This window comes from Sphaeramia orbicularis, chromosome 22 (assembly GCF_902148855.1).
Source record: "Sphaeramia orbicularis chromosome 22, fSphaOr1.1, whole genome shotgun sequence".
Lineage (NCBI taxonomy): Eukaryota > Metazoa > Chordata > Actinopteri > Kurtiformes > Apogonidae > Sphaeramia > Sphaeramia orbicularis.
In genome coordinates this window covers 10,812,349-10,839,698 of record NC_043978.1, presented here as the reverse complement: position 1 = coordinate 10,839,698, position 27,350 = coordinate 10,812,349, and the positions used below count along the sequence as shown (strand labels likewise).

At 35.7% G+C, this 27,350-nt stretch overlaps 2 protein-coding genes across 4 annotated transcripts in view; both read right to left on the bottom strand.

Annotated features, from left to right (window-relative positions):
* ganc (glucosidase, alpha; neutral C) overlaps positions 1–5,977 on the bottom strand; it is a 39,405-nt gene extending 33,428 nt beyond the window's left edge. For all 3 annotated transcript variants that reach the window (XM_030127525.1, XM_030127526.1, XM_030127529.1), the window contains exons 1-4: positions 5,816–5,977; positions 4,266–4,328; positions 4,072–4,174; positions 3,799–3,926 (exon numbers count right to left, since the gene is read on the bottom strand). In XM_030127525.1, the coding sequence (XP_029983385.1) occupies positions 3,799–3,926; positions 4,072–4,174; positions 4,266–4,328; positions 5,816–5,844 (323 nt within the window). In that variant the 5' untranslated portion in view covers positions 5,845–5,977. The remainder of the gene's footprint in view (positions 1–3,798; positions 3,927–4,071; positions 4,175–4,265; positions 4,329–5,815) is intronic.
* Positions 5,978–9,564: 3,587 nt separating this feature from the next.
* The window catches only part of znf106a (zinc finger protein 106a), a 46,576-nt gene continuing 28,790 nt past the window's right edge, over positions 9,565–27,350 (bottom strand). The window contains exons 11-22 of the mRNA XM_030127156.1: positions 26,338–27,124; positions 25,343–25,392; positions 23,982–24,127; positions 22,189–22,323; positions 20,371–20,487; positions 18,857–19,048; positions 16,807–16,869; positions 16,520–16,639; positions 16,338–16,409; positions 15,630–15,701; positions 14,666–14,812; positions 9,565–11,091 (exon numbers count right to left, since the gene is read on the bottom strand). Of these exons, the coding sequence (XP_029983016.1) occupies positions 11,035–11,091; positions 14,666–14,812; positions 15,630–15,701; positions 16,338–16,409; positions 16,520–16,639; positions 16,807–16,869; positions 18,857–19,048; positions 20,371–20,487; positions 22,189–22,323; positions 23,982–24,127; positions 25,343–25,392; positions 26,338–27,124 (1,958 nt within the window). The 3' untranslated portion in view covers positions 9,565–11,034. The remainder of the gene's footprint in view (positions 11,092–14,665; positions 14,813–15,629; positions 15,702–16,337; positions 16,410–16,519; positions 16,640–16,806; positions 16,870–18,856; positions 19,049–20,370; positions 20,488–22,188; positions 22,324–23,981; positions 24,128–25,342; positions 25,393–26,337; positions 27,125–27,350) is intronic.

The following is a 27,350-nucleotide window of genomic DNA, read 5'->3' as shown; positions in this document are numbered from 1 at the left end:
GCCAGATTGTAGCAGCAGTGCTAATTTCCATCTGTAGTCCGTCCCTAGGCAGGTGACAGGAAAGACAGTTGACAAAAAGGCAAAACATCATAAACGCATCATAAAAAGACAGCTGACAAAAACCACAAATCATCCTAAAAACACACAGAACAACACAGTGAGGACAATCTACTGATGGTTACAGGCTTGGTTTCCCTTCATCCAGTGTTTAAGTTGTGATTTGAAGGAGGCATATGATTGTGAGTCTCTTATGTTGAGCAGTAAACTGTTCCAATATTCAGTTCCAGTGACTGAAAGTGTAGTTTGTTGTTTGGATTTGTATCATATCACCAGATTCTTGCCAACACACTCCCTTACTGCTGGGAAAAATTAAATATGTCACAGTCACTGGTGGGAAACACTATTAAAACCTGTGACACTGTAAAAACACTCAAAATTCAATCCTGTTCAACATCAGAGTGAAAATAAACTATAACAAGTGGTGCCAGGCACAACAAACCCCGCCCCTCACACATACTGTAGCTTATTATAAACCTTTGTGTTGTGATAATATTCATGAAGTTGGAAAAATAAGTGCACAGTATGTTTTCATGACTTTTTTCTGTTTTGATATTATTTACTTGATATTATTTCAAGGTCACAGACTCTACCCTTCACCCCCAGAGCTCAAAATAGTAACCCACAGCAAAGTTAATCAGTTCCTCAATGGCATTTATTTATTAAAACAAGTGGGGTTTTTTTTTCCCCAGAATGAGTACATTAGAAATGACAATTTTTTTATGGATGTTTTTGTGGATGTTTTTTTTTTATCTTTGAAAAGGTTTTTCATTATGGTGTGTACTATTTGACCTCTTGGCCAAGTCACCTTCTCTGGATGGATCTGGATCTCAATGGGATTTTTATCTGGTTAAAATAAAGGTTATTCAGAATAACAACCTCCATATGCACTATAATTATTCTGTAAATATTCAACCATCCTGTGCAACACATTTTTACAGTCTCAGTTTGTATCCTTTTTTTATCTTCATATTTGTATCTAGACTTAACTGCACTGTCTTGTAGGATTTTATCTTGTATATATTTTGCACCTTATATTTTATCTATAACAGTGGTTCCCAACCTTTTTCGTCTCGTGACCCCATTTTAACATCACAAATTTCTGGCGACCCCAGACATTCAAAACAGAGACTTTTTTTTTTTTTGCTAAAATTAATTTGTTTGTGATCATGTAATAGTTTGCTTTACTGTGTTTAAAATAAATGTTAATTTTAGACACATTTAGTCTATATAATGTGTATTATTATGACCGGAGGCAGTAAAGCCAGGTGTAGATTACTGCACAAAGGGAGAGTTTGATTTTCCTTGGTCAGGATATGTACAGTCAGTCCAGCTTGGATTTACAAGGCTGACAATTAATACTGAGTAACTCAAACTATGAATTATGAAAGAGCTGCAGCATCTGAAACCGACCACAATGAACATTTGACAGATAAACAGAACCACAGTGTTTCAGTTTCAGCCTCAGAGTTTGTCATGTCTTTTGTGTACTGTGAACATTGTCTCTGTCAACTAACCATATATTTTTATTAGTAAGTTTATTGAGATTTTTATCAATTAATAGAAATTTCGGGTGACCCCATTTGAATTCCAGGCGACCCCAAGTAGGGTCCCGACCCCAAGGTTGAAAAACACTGATCTATAATTACCTGTTTGAACTGAAAAAGGAGAACCTCTTCAATCTCGTCGCACATTCAGTATAATGACAGTAAAGGGCATTCTGTTCTATATTTGGTTTATATGGAAATGCAGAAATTTCAGAATAAATAAAAGAAAGAAAGAAAGAAAGAAAGAAAGAAAGAAAGAAAGAAAGAAAGAAAGAAAGAAAGAAAGAAAGAAAGGAAGAAAGAGTCATGGTAATTTTACATATATTCTATATTACATATAAGATTGGTTGAACTCTGTATATATGAGACTGGGTTTTATTCCTGTTTGACAAATGGTTGTTTTGCCCTCTGTGTTTGGTCTGTTTGGTCAAGGACACATATGGACACTTGTGTTCGAAAAGAGGCGCTTTCTCACAGAAGTTATCTCTTCCTATACTCCCAGACATTCCAGCCTGGCACAGACCTCTTTTTTTTATTAGTTTGATATAAGACACAATGACAGGCTGTAATCTTTGTACACTCCTGCAGACAGCTTTCACCTGACAAAGACATGAAAATTCCCCGTTTTCTGCATGAACTGGTTTGATCTGCATCTACGAGTACAGACAAACATAATGTTCTTAAACTAATACCACACAATCAGTTATAATATTTCGTGTATTTATTGACCAGTTATTAAAGACAGCAGACATCCTAAGAATATGGCTGAGCTGAGGCAGTTCTGTCAGGAGGAACGGTCCAGAATACTGTGGGAACAATAAGTAAAGCAGGTTCAACCAGATATTAAATCTGAGGGTTCACTCATTTCAGGGGTCCAACAGGTTTCTACAAGTTACATTTAAGACCTTTTAAAGATTACTTAGAGCAAAATTTAATGCTTATTTCACAGCCATACTGGCAAATATTCATGGCTCCTAGAATCTAGGTTAATGTACTGTATATATTTATTCCAATGTCTTCATTCCCACCATTCAGAGTCATTTCTCACCAGGGGCTGCAAAGTTATTGATAATTGGTTCCTAATTTCAATATAAATTGTCAGGTTGGAACGGGTGGAAATGAGTCGACTAACGTTATTTTTTTGCAGTTTGGACATTTAACAGACACATTTAAACACAGCACAGTCAACAAATTTATGGCAACATGACTTAAAACCTACCATATCAAACTTAATACCTTTTAAAGACTTTTTTAAGGTATTAAATGCAGATTTGTAAATTGAAGACTTTTAAGACTTTTTAAGACCCCGCAGGAACCCTGTCATTTGTTCCAGCTGCACTATGGACGTTAATTTTTAAGTATTTAGATCTGGAGTCTCAAACTCATTATCTTTCAGGGGCCACATTCAGCCCGATTTGATCTCCAGTGGAGTGAACCAGTAAAATAATGACATAATAACATGTAAATAATGACAACTCCAAATTTTTGTCTTTGTTTTAGTGTAAAGGAAAAAAAACATTAAATTAGGAAAATACCTATTTTTATAAACTATCCAAACAAAAAAGATGTGAATAACCTGAAAAACTGAAATTTCTGAAGAAAAATAAGTGCAATTTTAGCAGTATTCTGCCTCAACTTATCATTTCTACATGTGCATTATTATGGATTGAATCTTCAAAGACACTAAACATTTAGTAACAGGCAGAAAATAGTTAAAATTGTGCTTAATTTTCTTTAGACATTTCAGGTTGTTCATATTTGTTCAGGTTATTCACATTTTATTGTTACAGGATAGTTTGTAAATGTAAATATTTTCATAATTTAATGTTATTTTTTGCACTAAAACAAAGACAAAAATTTGAAGTTGTTAATTGAAGATTTTTTGCTTAGTTGAAGACTTTTTTTTGCTAAATTTAAGATTAGTTTTTGCTTAATTCAAGATTTTTTTGGCTTAATTGAAGATTTTTTTTTACTTAATTGAAGATTTTATTTTGCTTAATTCAACATTTTTTCCTTAATTCAAGCCAATTTTTTTTTTTTTTTTTTTGCTTAATTCAATTCAAGTCTATAGAATTTTTGACTTTGCAAAAACATCCTACAGGCCGGATTGGAACCTTTGGCGGGCCACATTTGCATATGTTTGAGACCCCTGATTTAGATGATAATGGAGGGATGATTCTGATGCAGTTCTTACTGTTCACATTGCAGCTCACTTCTAATCACATCTGGAACTCTGTAGCGCGGTTTAATGGGCTGCAGCTCATCGATGAATATCCTCACAGTGTCATTTTTGCAGGCGGACACAGACAGAAGAAGTTTGGTCTGTGAGATGAGGAGGGAGGTTACAGACAAATATGACACAAAAAGGGAATTAAAGATTTTTAATGATGGCTGAACTGATCAAAAGTAAGTAACAATCATCCAGATCATTCTGTTTTATTCTATAAATTAACAATTCTTCTCAAACCTGTGTTTTAGGATCCAACAACTCTAATCGAGCCCCTTTTTCAGTGAGCACCAGGGAGTCCAATAGGGCTCGGTACTGGTGCTTTGGACCCTGCATCTGTCGCCTTCATGTGGGAAAAGGAAAACATCTTGTTAATGTTTAATGTGACTCCTGTGTTTGTTGAATTACATGTTAAAAATAGGACTCGAACACACCTGTAAAATGCAACTTGGTCGCTTTTCTTGAAATGCAATTTCCATTCATCATCAGGGACGAAGCTGAGGAATTAAACACACATCACACAGGGATCAGAGTGGAACAATAACCTGTTCTTCTATGCAACATGCAGGTTTGAGTTTTGTTTTTCGAGTTACAGTTATTAAGAGAATCCTGATATCAGACACAAGAACAAAATTCTACTACTTATGACAAGTTTAGTTTAGTTTATTCTCATTAGACTGAAACAAAACCATAAACCACAGGTGTCAAACATGCGGCCCAGGGGCCAAAGCCGGCCCACCAAAGGGTCCAGTCCGGCCCTTGGGATGAATTTGTGAAATGCAAAAATTACACTAAGATATTAACAATCCTTTTAGTTCAGGTTCCGCATTCAGACCAATTCAATCTGAAGTGGGCAGGACCAGTAAAATACTATCATAATAACATATAAATAATGACAACTCCAAATTTTTCACTTTGTGAATGAAAATATTTTCATGTATTTACACTAAAACAAACCCTAATTTCGCAAAAAGTGTGAATAACAATATGAACATGAAACCTGAAAGAGAAGTAAGTACAATTTTAACATGATTCTGCCTGTTACTAAATGTTTTGTGTATTTGTAGATCCACTGTGATCTGTAAATTATAACATACATGTGTAAATGATAAACTGAGGCAGAATATTGTTATAATTACACTTATTTTTTCAGTTTGTTCATGTTATTCACATCTGTTGAAAAGATAGTTAACAGATGTAAACCTTTTCATAATGTAAATTTACACTTTTTTGCCCTGAAACAGAAAAAACTTTGGAGTTGACCTTATTTATATATTATTATGTTATTATTTTACTGGTTATTTATTATTTATTTATTTTACTGCAGCTCATGTTTAGCTGAATGTGGAACTGAACTAAAATGAGTTTGACAGCCCTGCTATAAACTGTTTATCTCATCCAAAGAAACAGAAATAATAGATACACCAACAAATTACCTATGTTAAAATACAGATACAATTTCTTTACAAAACTTTGCAAATTGTAAAACATCCCATCCCTGTCTATTAGTACCTACCTACAGTTTTTATTATCATTATTATTATTATTATTAATATTATTATTATTATTATCTAGGCTACTATTTGTCATGTGAACAAATTTACTCTGAACATTGATTTAGAACCAATTTAGTTCAGATTTTTTGTTGTATGTTTGTTAAACTGTGCTGTGTATTTTTATTTTATTTTATTTTTGTTCCTTAATAAAGAAACAGACATAAACATATGTGTTCATTATAATCCTGCAAAAACAGAAAACCTGCAGCTGACCTGGTTTAATAATAGATTAAATTTATTACGGAAAATATTAAAATTTAACCAGTGGTAGAGGAGTTTAAACTGACAACCACTTATAAAGAGGTAGTATACAGTAAATGAAGATGAATTACTGAACATAACTTTACTCTGGACAACAGTAGCTCCATGTGTCTTATAAATAAACTGATTTTAATGTCAAAGGTCTGCTCTGAAACAAACATAAATACCTAACGTCCGTTTGGCTCGTTTCCGCCATTTCACACAGAAACACCAGCAGACATCAGCCGCTCCGTGTCAGTGGAGGTAAAGAACAACAACCAGCAGATATTTGGGTCCTTACTGTCTGTTTCTAGTCCACCAAACTGACAGGAGACAGCGTTAGCAAGAACTGCTACTGAAGCAACGACACGTCTGCGTACAACTTCCGGTTTCCAAAATAAACTCACGAAGATAGAGCTGTCAATCATACGGGACGGATCACTTCCTGTTTTTGAAGTGGGCGTGGTCAGTGCGATTGAGTGGGTTTAAAGAAGTGGATTAATAACATTTAAATAATATTTAAAAGACAGTTTTATGCCATATTTCCTAATTTGATTGCAAATATGATTACTTGTCTTTTCCCACTCCTCTGGTGTGTCATTAACCCTCTGGTATCCTGTTCAGTAAGGCCCTTACTAAGCACCAGGTGTGCCTTTTTCACACACTTGTGCAATAATGTCAAAAAAAAAAATAAAATAAAATAAAAAATCATACAGTTTGTTTTTAATTCTTTTACACTTTTTTTCTATTTCATCAACTTAAGCCGTAAATAAAAATACCAAATACTCAATAATTATCAAATTTTTTTTAACCCTTTAAATGCCGTGTTTGTAATGTAAACAAACCATTTTTTTGGATGCAAAAAACACACAAAAAATTTTTTTTTTCAGTATACTACATAAAAAGTGGATCACATATTATTTGATTTTTGCAGCCTGGTATATGTCAATCATTAACTCCAACATTGGTTAATTTGCATTATTATTTTTGGTGCAAGGTCAAATGTTCAAAAATACTAGCATCTGTCACCAAGTGTGCATAAAAGGCACACCTATAAATCAAAATATTAAATATTATATATTGATTTATTTTTCTGCTCTAATTTGATTTTATTTTTGTAACTCAAGGTCAGCCCTAATCATACATATCAAATAATCGTTCATTTTAGATTTTTTTTAACCCTTTAAATGATCTCTTTTCATCATGATGTCACTACATTTTTTGATGCAAAAAACACAAAATATGTTGTTGTTTTGTTTTGTTTTGTTTTTTTCAAAATACTACATTAAAATTGGATTCCGTATTATTTTATTTTTGTAGCCTGGCATATGCCAATGATTAACAACGTTAATAAATTAATTTAGACCCTCACCTCTCAAATGAAGCCCAGATATCAGTAAAAGCAGGATTTATGCCTGAATGGCTTTTTGATCAAAAACAGTGGTTATAATGGAAGGAATAGTGCGTTTTAGGCACACTTGGGAGACAGATGCTAGTCTTGTAATTTTCTTTTGTTTACAATGTGCAAATTTTAGTTGGTGGCCAGAATTTTAAAGATCATGCACAAATGAACAACTTTTGTATTCTAACCTTATTTAAATTGTGAAAAATAATATGAAGGTCTTTAAAACGAAGTGCAAAGTGTGCCTAAAAAGCGCACCCGGATACCGGAGGGTTAAAAATAACAGACTTTAAATACTACAATACCCATGAGGCACAGCTGCTGTTGCCATGGGAAACCCTATTGCGTATTGTGCAATATTGTACAGATTCAGAGTTTTTTTTATTCATTTATTTTAGTGGTTTTTACTGTAGTATTTATTCTCATCTATTGTTCTTACCTATTTTTATCTATTGTCTATTTTTTAAATCCTTTTCATTCATGCTGCACACTGAGACCTGGGAAACTATTTTTTGTTCTGATTGTGTCTGTGATCGACTGACAGTAAAGCAGAGTCTGAGTCTTATTATCATGATATGGGACTCAACAAAATTTGTTTATCCAGTTTTGAAAACAAAACGCACAGTACAAAATGTATAAAAATATAAATGATATATAAATAATAAAAATGTACTGAAATCAAGTCAGTCACATATTATATATTGTGGTGGATTGTGGGAATACGTTAGGGAGGTGATAGCGGAAATACGGCAGAGTCAGGGAGGAAAATTCGCAAGAGAGTCTTTCGCAAGAGACTGAGACTCTTGTGTTTTTAGGAAGTCCATTCTCCAGGCCTGTTCTTACCAAGACCGTACTCAGCAAATGTGATACTGAGAAGCGCTTATCGCAACCCTAGATATTTTACCATTTAGTGAGAAATAAGCAAAAAGTGTCAAATAACTTTCTGGACATCGCAGTAAAGGCCGAAAACCCAACATCCAAAAAATATGCCTTTAGGGTTTTGACTCATAAAGAATACTACAGTAAAATATGACTAGAGGGTACTTTAGGGTCCTCTTTTACAAAAATATTGTAAGTTTGATAAAACATTTGAGAGTACATCTGCAAATATAAAAGAAGGCAACAAGACAATGAAGGAACAGGTGTAGAAAATGCATGAAAAATGATCCTGTTTTAACAAACTTGGAAAACGTGATCATTCAAGTGTAGATGCACCTGAATGCACCATGAAGTCCTTTCACTGAACTGGAGGACATGGGACAGATGCAGGAAAAATGAAAATTTAAATACAGTCGAGGCTGACTTTATTCCATAACTGTTTTGGTGCAAGATTTACTCACAAGAAAGGAAAATTTACCCACATTCGACAGTGGATTTTAACTTCAGATCCTGTAAACAAATCCACACACCTTTCAGTTTCATCATTTTCATAGGGTGTGTCCTCTTTATCAGAATAATAATTCCAAACTTTTTCAAAACTATTTTTCCCCCCAGACCTTGACTTTATGTACTTTTATACTTGTGTTCAGACTTTTTAGGTTGAGATTGTACCTGTTGTGTAGTAGAAAAGTTCATTTTAATAAATGTACGAACATATAATTCACAGAAAATTGTTTTACTGGCAGAAACGTTTTCAAAACATGAAAATCACAAAAGTGCATGAATATCACACAAACATGTTTCATATCCTGGTGAGATGCAGCAATGTATTTTTGTCCTCTGTAGTGGATGAGTTTCACAACTTTACTTCAAAATAAAAAATTACATAATGTCCACTGAAAAGGACATTATATAAAAAAAATAAATAAAAATGTATCTGAAAAATCTGTTGCATCATGCAGTTTCCAATTAAGGCAATTATTTAATGTAAAATGGCGAAAATATTTACTTACTGGGTGTCAGGAGGATATAATCATTCCAGTACTGACTGGTTAGTGAAATCATATTAATTTTTTTATATTTTTTCCTCGAGTATTTTTTATAAGATTATGTGTCTTTAATTATACTCTAAAATTCAACTATATGAGTAACTTTTTTCCTTACTTTATAAAGACTTTCACAAAAATTCCAGACTTTTCAAGGTCTGGAAAGCAGCGTTTAAAAATTCCAAACTTTTTAAAACTTTCAAGACCTGCACGAACACTGTGATTTCATCATTAATCTGTTGATTATTTGTACAATCAATTTTTTTTTCTCTAAAATGCCTGAAAATGTTCATGTAATATTTTGTTCTGTTTCAATTTTCATTTTTATTATTTTTATTTATTTATTATTTTTCCTCTGATGTTTAAAAATCATCCCTGTGTGGTGTATCTGTACGTTTATACATTTATGTGTGTTCCTTCTGTAACATGTGCCTTATGTCACTGTAACGAACTGTAGACGTTTGTTAAACACCATAAATATTGTGTAAAAGCTTCTGTTAATAAAAACAAATTATAAAAAAAAAAAAAAAGCCTGAAAATGCCCAATCTTGAGGTAGAACCATCAAAACTCTGGTGATTCTGTCACAAACTCAAAAACACACAAGAAACAGTTTACAGTGTTTTAATAATATTTTTTTAATAACACTTTCTTTAATTGCACATTCTTAAAAAATATCCGTTTACAACGTAGAGAAAAGATTAACATGTTGAAGAAACTCAGGAATGCCAGAGCAGAGGTGAACTGTTCGCGTTATGAATGGATGACAACGGGAAGAACGTCGGGTTAAATCTGAGAAACAAATCCTCAAAAAAAGAAAAGAGAGAGAGAGAGAGAAGACACAACCGAGAGTCGTAACCACACCACATAGAGCATCGGCTGGCCTTCCGCGCTGCTGAACACTGGTTAATGCCTTCCTGTTTTCAGTGGGCTGAGGTTATGGCATGGGAGATAAAACCTAATCCTTCTTTTCAAGCTCGTCCATCAAACACCTCCGCGAAACGTCCTTCACCTCCACACTAATGCCTCTTCGTTAGAAAACTGTCCTCGCTTCGGAAAAACAGTTCAGGCGCCTTCTGCTCGATGCTCCAACGTAAAAAAAAAAAAAATTAAATTAAATTAAAAAAAGAAAAAAGATCTCCAGGGAGGAAATCGCATCAAAAACAGTACCACATGCACACACACTCATGGAAAACAGGGATCTTCACAGCCCTTTGTCGAGAAGAACATGTTCACAGACACACGATCATCACAACGTCTCGGCTCTGTTTCTGTTCTCACCACAAATGAAAAGTCTCAAATGGCAACGTGAGGCCACAAGTCACACAAACACTGCACCAAAGTCCCTCCATGCCTTAATATCAATGAGCAACAAAAAAAAATAAACAAAAAAACAAAAAACCCAAAAAGGTTAGAGAAAGGGGCTCTCTGAAAATAAAATAAAACCAAACCATGAGTAAATAGATCCTCCTGAAAACAACCACAGACACATGGATCCAAACATCACTCCAAGTCTGAAGCTACCAAACACTATTCTGAGGGAATAAGGGCAACGTGACAAAATAAAAAGAGGAAAAATAATATAAGTTGCTCAAAATGAAACGTCACAACCGCACAACAACAATAAAACATCTCTTAACCCATGCCATAGTGAAGTCAACCCAGCGGTTTATCAGCTGGGGTCGTGTTGTAGCTTTTCAACAGGAAGCGTCACAATCCCTCGCTCTGGCGTCAACGCTGGAGTTTCTTCAATAAACAAAAGTCACATTTGTTTTGGTCGAACAGCAATGGTCTGACTTTAGACAGAAGAGGAAGGTGTGTTTTTATAGAACGTAAAAAAAAAAAAAAAAAAGACGAGAACACAACCAACCCTCCTCGGTTATTATTGTTATATGGTTGGATTCCAACACGGATCAGAAAGGATAGAGTCATCGGACGCCACTCGTCACAAGCGGGTCCCGAGAACGATCGATCAATCCCCCCCAATATGGGAGGTGAACAGAGGGGGGGGTTAAAGGTGATAGGTTACAGGAAGAAAAGTAGGGAAGTGAGCTTGGAGGAAACCTTCATTTCCTGCAGCTCTTAAGGCTCCGGTTCAGTCTCCTCCTCCGTGTGTTTCTGCATGTGCAAAAGCAACGTCTGCAACGACAAAACACAAGAAAACCTCAACAGACTGGAATTAAAGATTAAACAAGTGTTCACAGAACGCAAACCTCCGCCAAGCACCCCGAACGGTGTGCATGTGTGGATCAACTATTTCTATTTAAATTCAACAGTTTCCAGGTTGTTCCATACAGCAGAAAAAGTTGAAGCTTGGTACCAGTCATGTGTATGTCAAATTAGATTCAATTCCAATCAATATTTGTTGAGTTATAATGAAAAATGTGTGGTAAATGGGATTTTCAATGTTAAATGTAAATGTCCACAGAGTCCACATTCCACAGTGGATGTGGACAATTTTGTGTCAGATACAAGACATTGTTCGAAGCTACAGGTGGATCAAATTGGAGGCTAATCGGAGTCGTTTTGAATTTTTTATGAATTTAGAAAATTGCTCAATGATGAGAGATAGGAAAATTGTAGATTTTGTGACCTTGCTGTGACCTTGAACTCTGGCCTACTTGGCCAAAATTTAGTGGGTTGGTCCCAGGGCCTAGGCCTATCTGTGGGTACAATTTGGTAAAGATGGTTGGAATAGTTTTCCCGTAAAGTTTCTAACAAACAAACAAACAAACACACAAAGCAAAGTGATCACAATACCTCCTGGCAGAGGTAAAAAGGCAGATACTGTGGAGCCCTTATAACTGATCACACCCACATATTTTGGCTTTGTCCTAAGTCACAGATGTCAAACATGCAGCCCGGGGGCCAAATCTGGCCCGCCAAAGGGTCCAATCTGGCCCTTGGGATGGATTTGTGAAATGCAAAAATTACACTCATGCTGCGTTTCCACTACATGGTACCGGCTCAGCTCGACTCGGCCTTATTGTGTTTCCATTATGAAAAAGGACCTGGAACCTGGTACCTGGTACTAATTTTTTGGTATCACCTCTGCCGAGGTTCCAAGACTGGGGAACAGATACTAAAAGGTGACATGTAAACACTGCAGACCACTGATTGGTCAGAGAGTCGTCTCTGTGACCCGCCATTTTACAAAAAACAGATGCAGAAGTGGACAGTAAATATAGCGGTAGGTTAATGCACATGATGACAGCCTGTAAAACTACACCATTCAGTCAGGAGGTTCAGTCTTTGGTGGCCAACATGAAAATTCAGCATGAATTTGACGAGACAACACGCAACGAGCAAGTTTGTCAGCGACTCTTTGAGCAGATGACACAGAAGTAACGCGCCGCATTGCTATGACGACCAGGTACTGTAAAGTCAGTAGTATCCTGTAAAGGAAACTGTCTCCAGGAATAGGACCTGGTACCCGAGTCAAGTCGGTTCCATGTGGTGGAAATGCGGCATAAGATATTAATTCTTTTAGTTCAGTTTCCACATTCAGACTAATTCAATCTCAAGTGGGCAGGACCAGCCAAATACTATCATAATACATAAATAACGAAAACTCCAAATTTTTCTCTTTGTTTTAGTGTAAATACATGAAATATATTTACTTTTACAAAGTATAATTTCACAAAAAATGTGAATAACCTCAACAAATACGAACAACCTGAAATGTCTTAAGAGAAGTAAGTACAATTTTAACAATATTCTGCCTGTTACTAAAGGTTTTTGTGTATTTGTAGATCCACTGTGATCTGTACGTTATAATGTACATGTGTAAATAATAAACTGAGGCAGAATATTGTTATAATTACACTTATTTTTTCAGTTTGTTCATGTTATTCACTTTTTTTTGAAAGGATAGTTTGTAGATGTAAACCTTTTCATAATGTAAATTTCCTTTTTTCACTCTAAAAGTTTGGAGTTGACATTATTTCTATATTATTATGTTATTATTTTACCGGTCCAGCTCACTTCAGATCATATTTAGCTGAATGTGGCCCCTGAACTAAATTGAGTTTGACACCCCTGCCCTAAGTTAAGTGTGTTTTGGAGGGAGGTTTTTCACGCCCTGAAGGAGGTTTTTAAAATGAACATCCCGCAAAACTTCACAGTGGCGATACTGGGAGTAATACCTGGAGGTCTGGATAGAAAGGCAGATAAATACCTTTTGAATATATTATTCACCGCTGCCTTAAAGTCTAGAACAGTGGTCTGCAAGCTTTACAACCTAAAGAGCCATTTTTGTCTTTAAAAAGAAGAAAGAAATCTAACTGGAGCCATGAAAAAATATTTAAACCCATCTACATTTTACCATGAGGTGGCTGCTCTGATGTAGCCTATTTGTGATTAGTTTGCTATTTAACTTTGTATTTCCTTTACAATAAAGCAATGTGTGGTGCATTTATGAAATTATACAACTACAACAAAAAAACATTCAAAATTTGTATGATTTTTTTTAATGATGGACACTATTTCCAAAACATAATTATATTGTGTAATTGAGAAAAAGCTCAACTTTCATGTAGAGGTTGACTTTTAAACAGACAAACTACAAACAAATGCAAATTGAGTATCGTGTATTGTATCTTGAATTTGGCAAAAAAAAAAAAAAACATTTTGGCTTATATGCTGTCAAAAAAAATATTTTATTCCATGTACAGCCTGTGCATTTTTGCAGATGGACAACGTTAGCATAGATTTAGGCCTATAATAATGTTAGAAAGTAATGACTTATTCAGTTTATTTCAAAATGTTCCTTAAATGTTTGACAATGGGAGCCATACAGAGAGGCTAAAGAGCCACATTTGGCCCAGGAGCCACGGGTTGCAGACCCCTGGTCTAGAACCATCAGTTGGATGAAACCAGAACCTCCCTCATATAATAAATGAATTTAAAAAGTTTGGGATATTTACCAAATGGAGCAGATCACATTCTTACTCAGGCTTCAGAAAACCACCTTTACTAAAAGATGGGAACCTATGTGACCTTTGTTGCTGCAGTAATATTTATTGGTGATGCAAAACTCCATGTTGTTAATCAAGGTGTTGTCACCCTGTTAACTGACTAGGATTTATATCTACAGCCTTATTTGTGGAAGTGGACATTGTTTGTTTTCTGTGATTGTTGTTGTTTTCTTTCATTTCCATCCTGTGTTCCCTGTGGAGGTTTGTGGGAACACATACAGCTGAGAAAAAGGAAAAGAAACTAACTGAATTATATTTAAATGTATACATTGTATTGTACTGAAAAAAACAAGAAAATATAATAAAAACTGAGTTTAAAAAAAAAAAAAAAGGCAATAATTAGGTGGAAATTCATATAAAGCAGGGCTGTCAAACTCAGTTCAGTTCAGGTTCCACATTCAGCCCAAAATGATCTGAAGTGGATCAGGACCAATAAAATAAGAACAGAGAAAAAAGTCCAATTATATTATGAAAATGTTGACATCTATGAAGTTTCCTTAAAAATGTGCATCCCAGTCTATTGGATTGTACAGATATGAAGTGAATGTATTTGTAGTGACAGGCTGTGGCCTTTCTGTGACCACTAGAGGGAGTAGTGAGTCACTCACTGGTACCACACTGACCCCTGCTGGTGACAGTTTGGAATATCAATACTACATATAACGCCATTATTATTCTACACACTGGACCTTTACAATGTTTTTTTTTTTTTGAAGTAAGAGAAACTGAAACTCGACCTGTTTGGAGCTGTTCCGGGTACAGAAAAACTCTTCACAGTTTTTCCAGCGACACCTGAGCGTCTGGACGTTGATGGTGGCGTGGTCGTTGAGGAGGTGGTCCTGGAGATGCTCCAACACCCCGAAGACCAGCGAACAGCCGTGCCACTGTCGACAGAGTCCAAGCATTAATGTGACCGACTTTACTCAACACATTTACAAACACAAAGCATCAGATGTCCCTGTTTCTACTCAACACAGACCAAATATTATATAACACAACAATATTTTAACACACTTATTATGTGTATTTCTTTAATTATCACATTGATAATATTTTGTCTAGTACATATTGCATAAATTACTGTTCTAAGTGTGTTTTAATATGTACATATGTATATAAATTGTGTGTGTGTATACATATATACACACACACACACACACACACACATTTATATACACATTACATACATATACATACGATTTATAAATTTATTTATTTATTCATTCATTCATTCATTCATTAGGATCCCCATTAGCTGATGCAGGACATCAACTACTCTCCCTGGGTCCTCCCATTCCAAACAGACATACAGTATCCATTTAAAAGCATAAAAACAATGTGATTCACCCTCATATTTCCTTTTTAAGAACACTCAACAGTCAAACAAAACAACATTAACAATAATAACACAAAAATAATAACATAAAATACATGCACACATGTGTGTGTGTGTGTGTGTGTGTGTGTGTGTGTGTGTGTGTGTGTGTGTGTGTGTAGATGTTTCACTGTCTACACGTGAAAATAGTATCTGCTCTATTTTATAGCTGATATTAAACTTGGGCGGAAAAAAAACTTCATGTGTGACGTCTGCTCTCATTTTAAACCAATGAATTCATGACCTGAAATCTACAACAAACACTAGTCCCATGTCATGTGACTAAAAGCGGTCCAGATCCTGGTTCTGTTCAGTCCTGGTCTTACCCGGCAGCGGTAGTTCTGCATCAGGTTCAGCTTGACGGCGTGGACGCTGCCGTTGTAGCAGCCCGTGTAGATCTGAAACACACAACAAACAAATGAGATTTATGAAGCAACACACACTAAACATGAAGGTCAGCAACAAGATCCTATTATAAACATACTTTTGTCTTTATAATGTCATATTTTCATTAATACAGGTTACACAAGTCTAATTATTTGATCTATATTGTTTTCATGTTTACAACACATTGACTTTTCTGCCCTTTTCTCTCAAATATTCACTCAACATCCATTTTAACCATTTCATATTAAACAAAAATAAGCATCACATCACCGACAGTAAATAAATACTGTCATATACAGTTAGTATTGTGAATACTGTGTCTATTCATATTTACTATTATATTCTACTTAGCTCTTTACTTATCTTACTTTTGTAAAATTTTATATTCTATTTCCTGTTTTATTTTTAGTTTTTGTAATTTCATATTAGCTCTATTCTTATTTTATAAAGTATTGGTGTTTTATTCATACCGTTGCACTGACTGGAGTAGCACTGAACACACAATCACAATAAAGGCTATTCTATTCTATTCTATTCTATTCTATTCTATATAACTAGCCAGTGCTTTAAACCATAGAAACTAATAATTATTTGAACTAAAAAGCAGAATCTGAGGGAGTTTTTCAACAGGTTAAGTCGAAGCTCACCATGTTCTTGTGGATGTTCATGCACATCACCATGTCCTTGTGTCCTCCGTAGACCTGCAGCAGCTCATGGGACTGTGGACGAATGAATGAATGAATGAATGAATGAATGAAGGTGTAGAAATGAGTTTAATCTGAGCAGCTGTTGAATATACAGGGTTCAGAGCAGAGGCTGTAAAACCCACCTGGAGGTCGTAGACCCGGACCAGTTTGTCAAGGCAGGCGGTCACCATCACTTTCCCCAGAACGGCGACCACGGAAACGGCGTGAGTGTGGCCCTGGTAGACCCGCATTAACTCTCCGCTCTGAACAGAACATAGAACACACTCAGATCAGTACAGAACCTTAAATGTCAACGACAACTTCAACTCACTTTAATATAGCGTCATGAGAAGAAGAGCAGTGAAGAGGGAATAAGGCGACTTTGACCAGTGGTGAAAGATCGTCCTCTGAGGTCTACAAAGTGACTTACATGCATATTATGAGCGTAGACGCTTTGATCACTGGAGCCACTGAACACCAGATCATTGACCACCTGAGAAGAGAAGAAATAGCAGACTTCAGGAAATGAGACACTTTATTATTCAACAGCTGTGTATCTGTAGGTCTGAGGGCACATTCATGACTTTTTTAGACACTTTTCTGTGTCTTTGTTCTAATTTCATTTCTTCCATTTACATGAATATCAGTTCAACGGACCTCATAGTTATTGTATTGAACCATCTGAACCATGTTTACATCCAATAACGTTACATTAACATTTGTCCATGAATAATGTTTGCTCTACTGACGTTGAAACTGTTAAAGCTCATACCTGAACCTTCCACCCGCGAACCCCACTACCCATGAATGAATACTGAAGTTATTATACCCTAACATGCACATAAAAAACCTACTAGAAAAAGTATCCCCAAAACATGCATTAAAACATACAAAAGAAATATGATAAAATACACAAAAAATATGCTTAAAATACACAAAACTATTTTTTAAAATATTCTTAAGTACATTAAAATATGCTAAAATAGTCCAAAAAATATTCTAAAATATGATAAAATACATTAAACTACACAAACAATACATCAAAATACACTAAAAAATACACTAAAAATCCACCAAGTTTGCATTAAAATATACAAAAAAATATGCTAAAATACACAGAATATAAAAAATAAAATATATATATATATATATGTTTAAGCACACTAGCATATGCCAAAATACTCAAAAATATGCTAAAATACACTAAACTACACAAACAATACATAAAATACACTAAAAATCCACTAAAATTCCCAAAGCACGCAGTAAAATATAGAAAAAAATATGCTATAATCTAATAAATGACACAAAAATACTCAAAAATATGCTCAAATACACTGAAGTACACAAAAAATATGCTAAAGTACAATAAAGTCTGCTATCATACCTGAACCCCTCTACCCATGAACCCCCAACACCACCCATGAATGACTGTTGGAGTTATTATACACCAACATGCACAAAAAACCCACTAAAATACACTAAGAATCCCCAAAACATGCACTAAAATATACAAAAGATATATACTAAAATACACAAAAAAAATATGCTTAAAATACACAAAAATATTTTTTAAAAGTATGCTTAAGTATACAAAAATATGCTAAAATACTCAAGAAAATACACCAAAATATGATAAGATACACAAAACTACACAAACAATACATCAAAATACACTAAAAATACACCATGTTTGCACTAAAATATACAAAAAATAAGCTACAAACCACTAAATGACACAAAAAATATGCTCAAATACACTGAAGTACACGAAAAATATGCTAAAGTACAGTAAAGTCTGCTATCATACCTGAACCCCTCCACCCATGAACCCCGACCACCACCCATGAATGACTGTTGGAGTTATTATACACTAACATGCACAAAAAACCCACTAAAATACACTAAGAATCCCCAAAACATGCACTGAAATATACAAAAGATATATACTAAAATACACAAAAAATATGCTTAAAATACACAACAATATTTTTTAGACATATGCTTAAGTATACTAAAATATGCTGAAATACTCAAAAAAATACACCAAAATATGATAAGATACACAAAACTACACAAACAATACATCAAAATACACTAAAAATACACCATGTTTGCACTAAAATATACAAAAAATAAGCTACAAACCACTAAATGACCCAAAAATATGCTCAAATACACTAAAATACACAAACATATGCTAAAGTACAGTAAAGTCTGCTATCATACCTGACCCCGTCCCACCCATGGATGACTGTTGGAGGCTCCACTCACTCCCATCTCCATTAAAATGATCAACACTCATTACACATTGGACCAATTCTGTACAATGTAAATATAGTAAACATCATTTCTTGTGTCTGGAATTTGAGTGTCAGATTTAAGGATTAATTATCAGTGTTACAGATAATTTAGGCCGATCATACAGACGTCTGTTTAAAGGTCCACAGACGTCGTGTCTGCAGTGGCCGTGGACATACCTTCATACAAAGCACCGTTTTGCTGTGTCCCTCCAGCGTTCGCAGCAGGAGTCCGTTCTTGGCGTCCCTCACGCTGATGGTGCTGTCGTACGACCCCACCAGGAGGATCCTGCGGGTGCCCTCCTGGGACGTGGCCAGGCAGCTGACGGCCCGCGGCCCGTGACACTCGAACACATCCACCTGTCTGTTGATCTGAACGCAGACGGACACGCACATTAGAGAGGACAACCTGAGGGACGTGGATGTCACTCCCATTTCTACTGAATAAACACATCATTTTAGTAACACAGCAATATTTTTGCTCACTTATTTATGCATATTTCTTTGCCAGTAAAGCTGAGTCTGAGTAAGTTTGATTTACTAACAACCTCTATATTTGGGTCATCTGGAAACGCAGAATTTTCATAATAAACATCTGAACATAAACCTAGTATTAGAAAGTCTACAAAAGCTTAAATCACTATATTTAGAATTAAGACTTGAAATCCATCTCTGATCATTTTTTTTTTTTTGCCTCTGTGCATGTAAGTGGTACTTTACGCTTATACTCATTTGGCAAGAAAAAAAACAGTTAAACAACAGTTAAACCGTGACTTAACCCATAAAGACCCTTTATTTAACCTTTTTTAGCTGATTTATCACCATTTATCATAACATCATCCCCTATATTTTGGATTTTTCACTGTAAATGATGTATTTTCCAACATTTAATTTAAACGCTCATGAAAACTCAAAATAAACTCAAAGGTTATTTTATCTTAAACTTAAATTCAAATGAAATGAATGAATGAATAAACTGTAGAAGCAAAAAAAAAAAAGATTCAAAATTTCTAAACTATACTTGCTCTGTTCCCGATATAGATGCTAATTCTATGTAAAATTCTAATAAATAACAGGAATTAAATGGAGGTTTTAAAATTACATGAATCCAGGTATGAGTTAAGATTCTGCCTTTTAACCCTGAAACCCTGAACTATTTTTCTCTACATTTAACTTTTCCAGAATGATTTACCACAATTTATTATAATATATCCTCTAAATTTTGTGTTTTTCAGTGAAAATCATCTATTTTCCGAAGTTTAATTTACTGACCATGGAGATGTTCACAAAAGTTCAGAGAAAATTCAAAGGTTATTATGTCAGAAACACAGAAAATGGAAGATTAAGTGACTTTTTCAACAAAATCTCCCATTAACTGAACATAAACCCAGTATGTCCATCCACTGTCACTGATCCAACTCCATGGGTTTTACTGATCAATCAATGCTGTAGAAGATGACGGTGTTTCCACGGTTACTACAGAGCCTCTGAACATCCAAATGGGTGATATCTGATGACCATGAAAAGATGAATGACTACATTTTACACCAATTATTGACATGTGTCGAAAGGATTAATGGATCAACAGGTATTAAACATTTCAGATCAGTAGATAGTTGTGGACAGTCATGGATGTTTGGGTCTTTATGGGTTAAACACAACACATGAAGCCCTACACATCACACCTCACCCACCTTGAGGTTAAAGGTCACCACGGTACCGTTGCCCAGCCCGGCGTACAGAATCTTCCAGCGGCTGTGGAGGCAGAGGACTCGATCGGACAGAGAGAACTGATTCTGAAACTTCTGCTGCTGTGGACATAAAGAAACACAGACACTTCAGAAGGTGACCAGTTCAAGGCCACAGAGCCGTCACCAGAGAGAACATGTCTAAAGCCAGGTTCGATCCCAGGCAAAAGAAGGAAAAAAATACAGTGAGAAAACTAAAAAAGTGATGTTACAACCAAAGATAACACCGGTCAACAACAAATTTATTGTTTCAGTTTTTTGAGCTGATTTAGGATCATTTTGGTGTGCTGAATCCAAAAATCACATTAATTTTGCTCAATCAGGTCAGCTTTCTGAACTATGCTACATATTGGCTTTTTAACATTTTTGCTTACATTTATGGGCATTTTCACATCATATGCTACAAAATTCTTTCATATTTCTTGCAATAAACGAGTTCTGACGATTTTACTTTTGCCAATTTATGATTAATGTTTTTTTTAATATCACAGGTGAATGAAATGGCTTCGACTAGAAGATCTTGCAAAAATAAGCCTGACGTATTCTGCTACATCTGCGGTGAATACACCATTGTACCTAACAGGAATCAAGTCACAAGTTTCATAAAGTGTGCTTACCAATCTTATTTTGGTATTAATTATTATATTTTGTGAGAAGATCAAATTTTTCAAAATCAAATTAGCAAAAAAAACTGACCTGATTGAGAAAAACAGATGTCATTTTTGGATTTAGTGGTGCAAAATGGTCCTAATTCAGCTGAAAAAACCTAAACAACTTGCAAAAAACATTTTTTTGTAACCCAGTGTAATATAACTGAAGAAATTTTGACGTTTATAAGCTACGTGGACAAAAGTATTGGGACACATCATGTCTACAGCTGTAAGATGTCCTGTTCATGAGGATCTGAGATAAAAACATCAATATTTCCTGAAAGATTAATGGTAGATTTTTCTTGCTCAGTGAGATGTGAAGAAAGTAGGGTCAACTCTGCGGACTCTTTTAAAAAGCACCTCAAGACGTTTTTATTTAGGAAAGCTTTTGGTTGATGGATTTATCCTTTTTATTTATTTTATGAAATTACTCTTGTGTTGTTTTATTGCACCCATTTTAGGTACAGCACTTTGTGATTTTTATCTGTGAAAAGCGCTTTATAAATAAACTTTACTTACTTACTAAATGGTTAGTTGTGGTACAAAATTATTATTTACAGTCAGAGCAGGAAAAATATTTTAGAAATTTAGAGGAAGAACATTTAATAAAAAAAAAACAAACAAAATCAATCAAATCAAAACTAACCAATGCAATGATATTCATCCCAATATAAAACTATATTATGACTTTTGTCCATATAGTGTATTTATAGCAGGGTTAAGCAATTACTTATTCAGTCTATAAAACATCAGACCATGATAAAAAATGTAAAAAAAGAAAAAAAAAAATGAGGTAAAACATTTAAAATCATAGTTATGGATAAAAAAAAATTAATGTCAAGAGAAATGAATTAAAAACCATCTCCGAGTCATTCTGGAAACAAAGATCACAATTTAATCCAAACTACCCAATACAATGATATTTATCCCATAATATAAAACTATATTATTGTGACACTAGTCATTATTGTTTTGGATCCCAGACCCCTGTTAGAAAAGAAACACCTGAATTCAACGTGTCCACATACTTCTGTCCACATCGTGTGCCTCAGACTACTGAAACATCAGTCTGTAGGAGCCTTAAAGCTAAATGAAGGTGTGGTTTTTATTTTACCTTGAGGCTGTAACAGCGGATGGTCTGGTCGCTGGAGCCGGTGTAGAGGCGGTGATGCAGGCAGGGGTTCGTGGACAACAACAGGCAGTTCACCTTGGAGCTGTGACCCTCGAACACACCCACGCATTTATGACTCTGCAATAGGGATGGAACAATATGAAAATTTCATATCACTGTTACTGTGACCAAAATTATCACGGTTATCACTATTATCACAGTATTGTTGAAATGTGCTCAAAATGTTCAAAAAGTACTAATACACAACCTGAAATAATTTAACCAAGTTGTATTTTGAAAAAAAACAAAACAAAACAAATAAAATAATAGGCACAATGTACTTTCTGTTGGCAGAAACATTCAAATATTAAAATGTAAACTAATATACAAATGTGCATTAAAGATGGCACCTTACGGCCATAAGCGATATCTGCACGAGGGCTGGGAATTGATTGGATTTTCCCAATATCAATGCCATTGTCAATTCTGCTTACCAGTCCAATTCCTTATCAATTCTCCTATTGTTTCCTGAGTTACGACAGCGTATTAGGGCCACATAAGACAATAAATACACTTGTCACTACAAGAATAAAGTCGTTATTTAATGAGAACAAAGTTGTAGTTTTAAAAAATTCATTATTTAATGAGAATAAAGTCATTATTTAACGAGAATAAAGTCGTACTTTTATGAGTTTAACTCGTAATATTTTGAAAATTCTACAGTTTCCGGTTTTACAGCGAAGGAAACAAGCAAAGCAGCAACTTTCCCTTCTGTTAGACTCCAAAACTTGGAGTAGCATCCCCACAGTTTGTTCAGAAACATCAGACCCTCTCTGTATAGTTCTGTGGTGTTTCCACTGATAGTCCTGCAGCTGAACACTTCATCAGTTTCTCCTCCACAAAAGAGGCAATTTGCTACAAATCAGTTCGGTTCTTACAACAAACCCAAATGTGTGTGAACTCTCTTTAAAGTCTTTAGACTAATGTGTTGATGGGAGGACAGACTCAGTATTTGGCCTTTGTGCCTAACCCCCAAATGAAAGGAGAACTGCACTAAATGTTCACAGTTCTACATCGATGAGTAGGTACAACTTCTCATTACATTATGACTTTATTCTCAAAATATAACGACTTTATTCTCGTTAAATAATGAGTTTATTCTTGTTAAATAAGGAGTTTTTTAAAATTACGACTTTATTCTCATTAATTAACAACTTTATTCTCGTTAAATGACTTTTTCAAAACTACGACTTTATTCTCGTTAAATAATGACTTTTTCAAAACTACGACTTTATTCTTGTTAAATAATGACTTTATTCTCGTAGTGACAAGAGTCTTTTTATTCTTATGTGGCCCTAATACGCCATCATACTGAGTGGGTTTTTGACTGGGGAAAAAAAAAAAAAAAAGAGTTGGACAGGTCAGAGTGGAGGTCGTTTGACCATTTTCCATGTCAAGTTTGAGTTGTTTTAGTTTCTTTTTCAGAGAGAGAGAGAGAGCAAGAGAGAGCAAGAGAGAGAGAGAGAGAGAGAGAGAGAGAGAGAGAGATAGATGCGTGCCTGGAATGCTGCTGCTTCTCCAGGCAATGAGCAATACTGTGAGTTTTCTAAGTGTGTTAATCAAACACGGTTATCATGATAATTAGATTTTAAACGATAATACTGTCAGGAATTTTACCGCGGTTTACCGTTATACTGATAATCGTTACATCCCTACTCTGCAACAACAGATACAGACAGGATGTGTGTGTGCGGTGAAAGGTTGAGCACCAGAATGAACGCAGACAAAACACCCACCACCAGGTCGAAGGCTCTGACAGTCCGGTCTCCTGAACACGTGTACAGCAGCCCGTTGTGGATCTGAATGGCGTTCACCGCCTCTGCGTGGCCCTCGAACACACCCTCAGTGGGAATGTCGTCCTCACCGTGGTCAGAGGACGCGTCTGAAAATCAGAACATCAGAGTCCGTTCATCAGAGCTGTGAATGGTTAAACTCTAACGCTCCGACACACGGATGTCAAACATACGGCCTGTGGAATGAATGTGGGAAATGAAAAAAATAAACTGAAGATCCTGGAGGTTTGTACAAATGCAAATCATGTTTTTTTTCTGCTTTATTAGTGTATTCTATTTATTACCTCCGCCAAGGAGGTTATGTTTTCATTGGGGTTTGTTTGTTTGTTAGCAAGATAACTCAAAAAGTTATGGACAAATTTTCATAAAATTTTCAGGAAATGTTGATACTGGTACAAGGAACAAATGATTAAATAAATCTTGGTGGTGATTGGGGGTGGGGGGGGAACTGCCTTGGCGGAGGTCTGTGCTATATTCTAGTATTATTTATTGATTTTATCTCTTCGCACTTACTTTCCTTTGTTTTTTTGCTTTTTTGCTAGTGTCTGTGTATACAGTTGAGCTATTGTGACCAAGTAATGTCCCTTGTGGATCAATAAAAGTTTGTCAAAGTCTAAGATATTAACAGTCAGTGGTGTCAAAATCACTATACTTCAGGTTCCACATTCAGACCAATATGATCTAAAGTGGGTCAGACCAGTAAAATACTATGATAATAAACTATAAATACTGAAAACTCTAAATTCTTCTCTGTTTTAGTGTAAACAAAAGCAAAAATTACATGAAAATGTTTATATTTACAAACTATCCTGAACAAATATGAATATTAACCCTCCGGTATCCCACCCAGAGAGCTCCTTCCTGAACAAAGTGTGTGTAATAGGCACAGTCACAAAATAATGTACATTTTTTTACTTTTCATTTTTAACTGTTTGTGACATCACAGGGTAAAAAAAAATGGTTCATGTGAAAATTTAGAGCCACACCTCTCAAATAAAGCCCAGATATCAGTAAAAACATGATTTATGCCTTAAAGGGTTATGGATCAAAAACTGGTTAATGGGAGAAATAGTGTGTGTCTGGTACACTTCAGAGACAGGTGCGAGTGGGGTGATTTTCTTTTGTTTACAATGTGCAAATTTTAGTTGGTGACAAGAATTAGAAAAAAAAATCATGCAAAAATGAACAACTTTTGAATTCTTGCCTAGTACAAATTGTGAAAAAAATTAACTTTGTGCATAATAAGCTCACTCGGATCCCCATGGATTAATGTAGGTCAAAGAACATCACCTGTATAAACGTACCTGATGAAGCCTTCTCCATGTTTGGCATCGTGACAATTATTGGCACGTCACTAAAAGGAGAAATCAATGGAAGCAGGTTAGAAAATGAGGACAGATACTATGTGTGTATACATATATATGTATTTATATATATTTTGTTTGTCTTATTTCCTAGAAGTGTGGCTGGCTACATGTACAAGCTTGGTACTATCATTATTATCCTATACTAGCGGCATTGTACCCGTAGTACCACTGTACGATAGCATGGCGCCCTCCTGTGGTGCAACAGTGGCATTGCACCCAAACGCTCTCCCGTGCTGCAACATCGATCGATCGGATTGAATGCTGGGTAACTGAATTTGTTCTGTAGGACAGGCATTAATATAAACATTCTGCTTCTGCCTGGGCCTTTTCAGTCACTAACCTGTTGGTAATGTTTGTAGTGTTGACACTGGTTGTATTATGTGATGACTGAATAAAGAATTTCATCATCATCAACATTATCCATTTACTTACTTATTCACTTCATTTATATTACACCTTTTTTTTGTATGTGTGTGCTTCATGGACACGTCCACAATCATTTATACACGTAGATAAATGTGAGTGTGTGTAAGTACATGTAAATATGTTTGTTTGCATATATAATCTTTATTACTATTCATGTTATTGTTCTATTAAGTAGGATGACCATGAAAAGCACTGATCTTCACAAATCACTCTTCTGTTATGTAAAGTTTATGTTTATATGATAATATTCATGTAAGAAAGATTCACAAATCACCTTATTTTCCTTTCAGTGAGCAATATTGACATACTTCTTTATTCTTTAAAGAAAAAAAAAGATGTCCTGTATAATATGTTATGAGACTGTTCTGAATAAAAATTTGAATTAAAAAAAAAGAAGAAAATGAGGGCAGATGTTGAACCAAAACACAACCCGGACTCTGAAATACTGATACGATGCAAAACTCTACTTGTAGTAACTGTTGAAAACTGAATGAAATTGGTCTCACTTGTCCGAGGAGTGGACTGGAGAAATGTCCATGTCACTGGTGGACGAGACTTCGTTGCAGGCCACGTTCTGTGGTTCTGGTCTGGAAGAGTCTGGGACCTGAACCGGGACAGGTTCTGGTTCCGTGGGCTGCTGAGTGGCTGCGGTGACCTCCATACTTTCCTCTGGTTTCTGATTTGCTGCCGGCGTTGCCTGGGCGACCTGAGGCACTTGGCCCATCTGTCTAGGAGGCGGGACCTGCTCCGGACCAGGTTTTGCCGCCTCCCCCGTCTCCTCCACGTTCATGTCCCCCTCCCTGTCCTCCATCTGCAGGGTGGAGGTGCTGACCTGAGAGCCGCCGCTGGACCTTCTGCGTGGGCGGAGCCACCTCGGCCTCAGGGCCTCGGCGTCCAGCTCGGTGTCGCTGCTCTCGGGTTGCTCCGCCCCCTGGGCCTTCTTCAACACCTTCCTCTTCTTCAGCTTCCTGACACGCTTTCCATTTCCAGGAGAGGCTGGTAAATGAAGGACTGAAGGCACCGGCGGGGGCTCAAAGGGCGGGGCTTCTGTACTTTCAATGGCCCCGCCCACCTCAGAGCCCCTCCTACTGGGTGACAAGAGCTTTATGTGGCTTTTGGAGTCAGGCGGACTGCTTCTACCGGCCTGGATCTCCTTGTCCATCATTTGAACTAGTCCTGACAGGCTCTCTTTGCAGTCCATGAGTTCTCCAAAGTTCTCCTTCTCATGTTCTGTTTTAGTTGGGAACAGCTGAGACTTTCTGTCAGTAGATGGACGAAGGTTTAGGCCAAGATCTGCACAAGATTCAGAGGCACAGGGATCAATGTAAACAGAACAGAATAGAATGGAACAGAACGGAACAGAACAGAATAGAATAGAACAGAACAGAACGGAATAGAATAGAGTAGAATAGAACAGAATAGAATATCACTAAAATATAACTTGCTATAACAATGCAACATTTATTCAATATTTATTCAAACATAAATGCACTATTCTTATAGACACAATATTAACAGT